At 29.0% G+C, this 3,819-nt stretch overlaps 1 protein-coding gene across 1 annotated transcript in view; it reads left to right on the top strand.

The window, feature by feature from the left end:
- The window catches only part of LOC107496718 (cytokinin dehydrogenase 3-like), a 5,086-nt gene extending 2,954 nt beyond the window's left edge, over positions 1 to 2,132 (top strand). The window contains exons 3-5 of the mRNA XM_016118040.3: positions 449 to 709; positions 1,208 to 1,476; positions 1,673 to 2,132. Of these exons, the coding sequence (XP_015973526.1) occupies positions 449 to 709; positions 1,208 to 1,476; positions 1,673 to 1,985 (843 nt within the window). The 3' untranslated portion in view covers positions 1,986 to 2,132. The remainder of the gene's footprint in view (positions 1 to 448; positions 710 to 1,207; positions 1,477 to 1,672) is intronic.
- Positions 2,133 to 3,819: the final 1,687 nt, after the last annotated feature.

Below are 3,819 nucleotides of genomic sequence, written 5' to 3'. Positions count from 1 at the left end.
CATTAATATTTAAAATTTAAAATATAAAAATATTATTTATACATTAAAATTTTTTAAATATATACTATTTAATTTATTTTTAATGCATATTTATATTTTCACATATGAGCAACTGATTTTGGAGACACTTACATTATTGTTTGAAATAATATGCATGCACCTATGTATGTATTGATGGGATGAGAGACAAGAATAAGTGACAAGAATGATGTGTTACATCATAAATAGTACTATATATATAGATTAAAAGAAATATATTTAATCTAAAATTGAAGGCTTCTAACACATGAAGTAGCTATGGGTAGTTTTTGTAGTTTACTAAGACAAGGGCCAGCATGAATGAAGCATTATTATAGTACCATGCATGTATATTCATAAATGCATGCATGCATTATTAGTACGTTAATTAATAATAATTAATGATGATTAATGGTGATGATGCATGCAGGTTAAGTGGATGAGATTGCTGTATAGTGACTTCTCTGCTTTCACAAGAGACCAGGAACGATTAATCTCAATCAAAGCGTTGGATTATTTGGAAGGGACATTGCTAATGCACCAAGGTCCCATAAATAATTGGAGATCCTCTTTCTTCCCTCTCTCCGATCATCTCAGAATTGCTTCCTTAATAACCAAACACAAAATTCTCTATTGCCTTGAACTCTCTAAATATTATTATCATCACCAATCCCAACAAAATCTCAACAAGGTACAATATATATCTTCATGCCCAAAATTATTTAAACTATAATAAAAAAAAACAAAAATACTATTTATCTTTTAAATTTTAGTTTTTGACCAATCTTTAAATTTAATAATATATTATTTTAATTTTTTATATCTACTTGACGGTATCAATTATTCAAAAAATTAAAGAAATTATTTATTTTTATTTTTTTTTTCTCTTCTAAAAACTGAATAAAGAACAACTTTGGAAGGATACCTAATTACACTGATAAAAAAATCACATAAATTAATATATTTTTAGTATATTTTTTCACGAATAATTTCTTTTGAGTTTATAGAATTTTTTATATAAATAAGTTTTTAATTAACAGATGATCGAATTTTGGACTTTAAAATCTTATGTAAAACAAGTGGTATTAATAATACTTATTTCAAACTTTTTTGGTCTTAGATACATTAATTTATAAAAATGTTAAAGCTAGGCAAGTGTTGAAAATTGTTAACAATAAATTTTTTGTAGGAAATTGAAGAACTGCTAGAAGGAATGGGCAACATCCCTGGGTTTTATTATGAGAAACATGTGTCATATGTTGAGTTCTTGAATAGAGTCAGAAGTGGAGAGTTGTTGCTTCAGTCACAAGGGTTGTGGGAAGTTCCTCATCCGTGGCTTAATTTGTTCATACCAAAATCCCAAATCATGCAATTTAATTCAGGCGTTTTCAGGGGCATCATTTTCAAAAGAAACATTACCACTGGACCTGTCTTGGTTTATCCCATGAACAGAAGCAAGTAAGCCCTAATTAAATTAATCACAATTATTTTAATTAACGTGTCTTCAATTTTAAATTTATTTTTGATACACTGACGTTGTAAGATTTTATTATTTCAATTTAATATTGGTTTGATGTGAATTCATGGTTGTACAAAATGATTTTAATAGCTAATTTTAATGTATAAATAATATTTTTTAATTAATTAATTCCAGGTGGGATGATAGGATGTCAGCATCAATTCCAGATGAAGATGTGTTCTACACGGTGGGATTTTTGCACTCAAGTGGGTTTGATAATTGGAATGAATTTGATGCTCAAAACAAAGAAATCTTGAAGTTTTGTAGTGATAATGGCATCAAGGTGAAGCAATATCTTGCCCAACACAGCACACAAGAAGAATGGAAAAACCATTTTGGGGATAATAAATGGAAGGTTTTTGTAGAAAGAAAAAATCAATTTGATCCAAGAATGATTCTATCACCTGGACAAAAAATCTTCAACAATAGTAGTATAGTATTATATTGAAAAGTAAATAATGTTTATTATGATGATGTGGGTACCTAATAAAAATTAATTAGCTGGGCATAATAATATTGTAAATATCTAAAATCTAATTAGATCCTATCTATCTTTTTGTTATTAAATAAAAGTGGGGTATGGTTTGAAGTTGCATGATTTTGGCATATCCATACATATCACGCTCATAAACATAAGATACGTTAGGTTGACAAAATCATACGTACAAGGGTACAAGAATACAAGGACAAGACAGCTGTCTCTCTCTGTGTTTCTAGCTTTGTCTCTCACGTTATCCTAGTAGTTTAATTAACTTTTCGATTCCCAATAACATTGGAGAACATCACTACTATATCATCATAATTCATATTGGCAGGGATTTTATTTTATTTTTCGGTGAACTATATATATGGTGGCTCTTAATATATAGGTTGTGAGTAGTGTATGTGTTTAGTTTAAGGATTCTGTGATTTCGTCGTGTATTCCTTTGGAACAGGATCATAGGAGCAACCCTACAGCAATAATTGAGATCCTAGGTTAACAAGGAGCATAATTGTGTTCAAGCGGTGTAATATAACAAACCATTATTTTAGGTTGCTAGCAGTAGCAGATATCATAACGTCTAAATGCCTATCAAATAGTAATAGAGTTAATAATTAAAATCATTCCTAAAAAATATTTTGATCTCTATTTTCGTTTTTAAAAAATAAAATTAATTAAATTTGCTTTCAAAAAATAATTAATCTATCACATTAGTTCTTTTATCATTTTTTTCGTTAAAATGGTTAACGTTTACTAACGTGTCCTATTAATTGTCAACTTAGCATATACTAAGTAGTACTCTTTTGTTGTTGACATACAAAATAAATATGTTAGAACAATTAAAATCAGTCCTTAAATAAATAAATCCTAATCCTAAATTTAATCATAAATAAGTTGCCGTCAATACTTAGATGGCCATAAACTTGGGTAGAATTTGAAATTGTTGGTTTGCTGCGAGGATGGAAATAGAAAATGGAGGTTGTGGTAGTAGTAGTAGTTTATCGTATCCATCACACGACAGTCATAGTTTCAACGCTTCAATGCGAACGAAGAAGAAGACTCATGATAAATTATATTTCTGTGGGTTGAAGACTGTGATTAAAAAATTTGGGACACCAGAGAACCCAGATAAATTGTTCCATGCACGATTAAGGTACCAGGTGAGTAGTGCTGAAAAAAGTAAAAGGTTTTCTATTTTGTTCTCTGTTGTTGAGTGTCATGGAGATTAGACAACTTAGAAGCTGAAGTTAGAGTTTTGAAATTGCTAATGATTTTCATGTTTATAGTAGTTGTAATTATTAGTGTGATACTTTGTTGTTTGATATGTACTTCCAAGTAAATTCAGTTAGTGAATTGGCATTGTGTGCAAGAATGTGTTGAAATTTAATGGTGTATTGAATTGCATGGCTTGAATGAGAGTAGTTGTTTATTGTTGGTTGTGTAAGATTAAGTCCAAACTATCCGTTATTAACTTTGTCAAATATTGCAAACAAGTCTCTGTCACTATTGCTATAAGATATTTTAAGTCATAAACAAAGTAAATAATCAAACTAAGTAATCTTAGTATAGTCTTGTTATTGAATGCTAATGGTGAAATTGTCTTAAGAAAATAAATACCATAGCGGATTCATAAGGTTTTCATAACACCACAAACCAAAAAAAAAGGCTACACAAAAAAAAAGGCAAACACAATCTTCAAATTACAGATAACTACAATGCATGTTAATATGGTACTTCATTTGTCTTGTACAAAAAACATAAATAGTCCGATACAAAAAATAGTCAACCATAACATATTTCT

The sequence above is a fragment of the Arachis duranensis genome, chromosome 1 (genome assembly GCF_000817695.3).
Source record: "Arachis duranensis cultivar V14167 chromosome 1, aradu.V14167.gnm2.J7QH, whole genome shotgun sequence".
Lineage (NCBI taxonomy): Eukaryota > Viridiplantae > Streptophyta > Magnoliopsida > Fabales > Fabaceae > Arachis > Arachis duranensis.
Note: the sequence above shows the minus strand (reverse complement) of the source record. Positions and strands in the feature narration are given on the sequence as shown.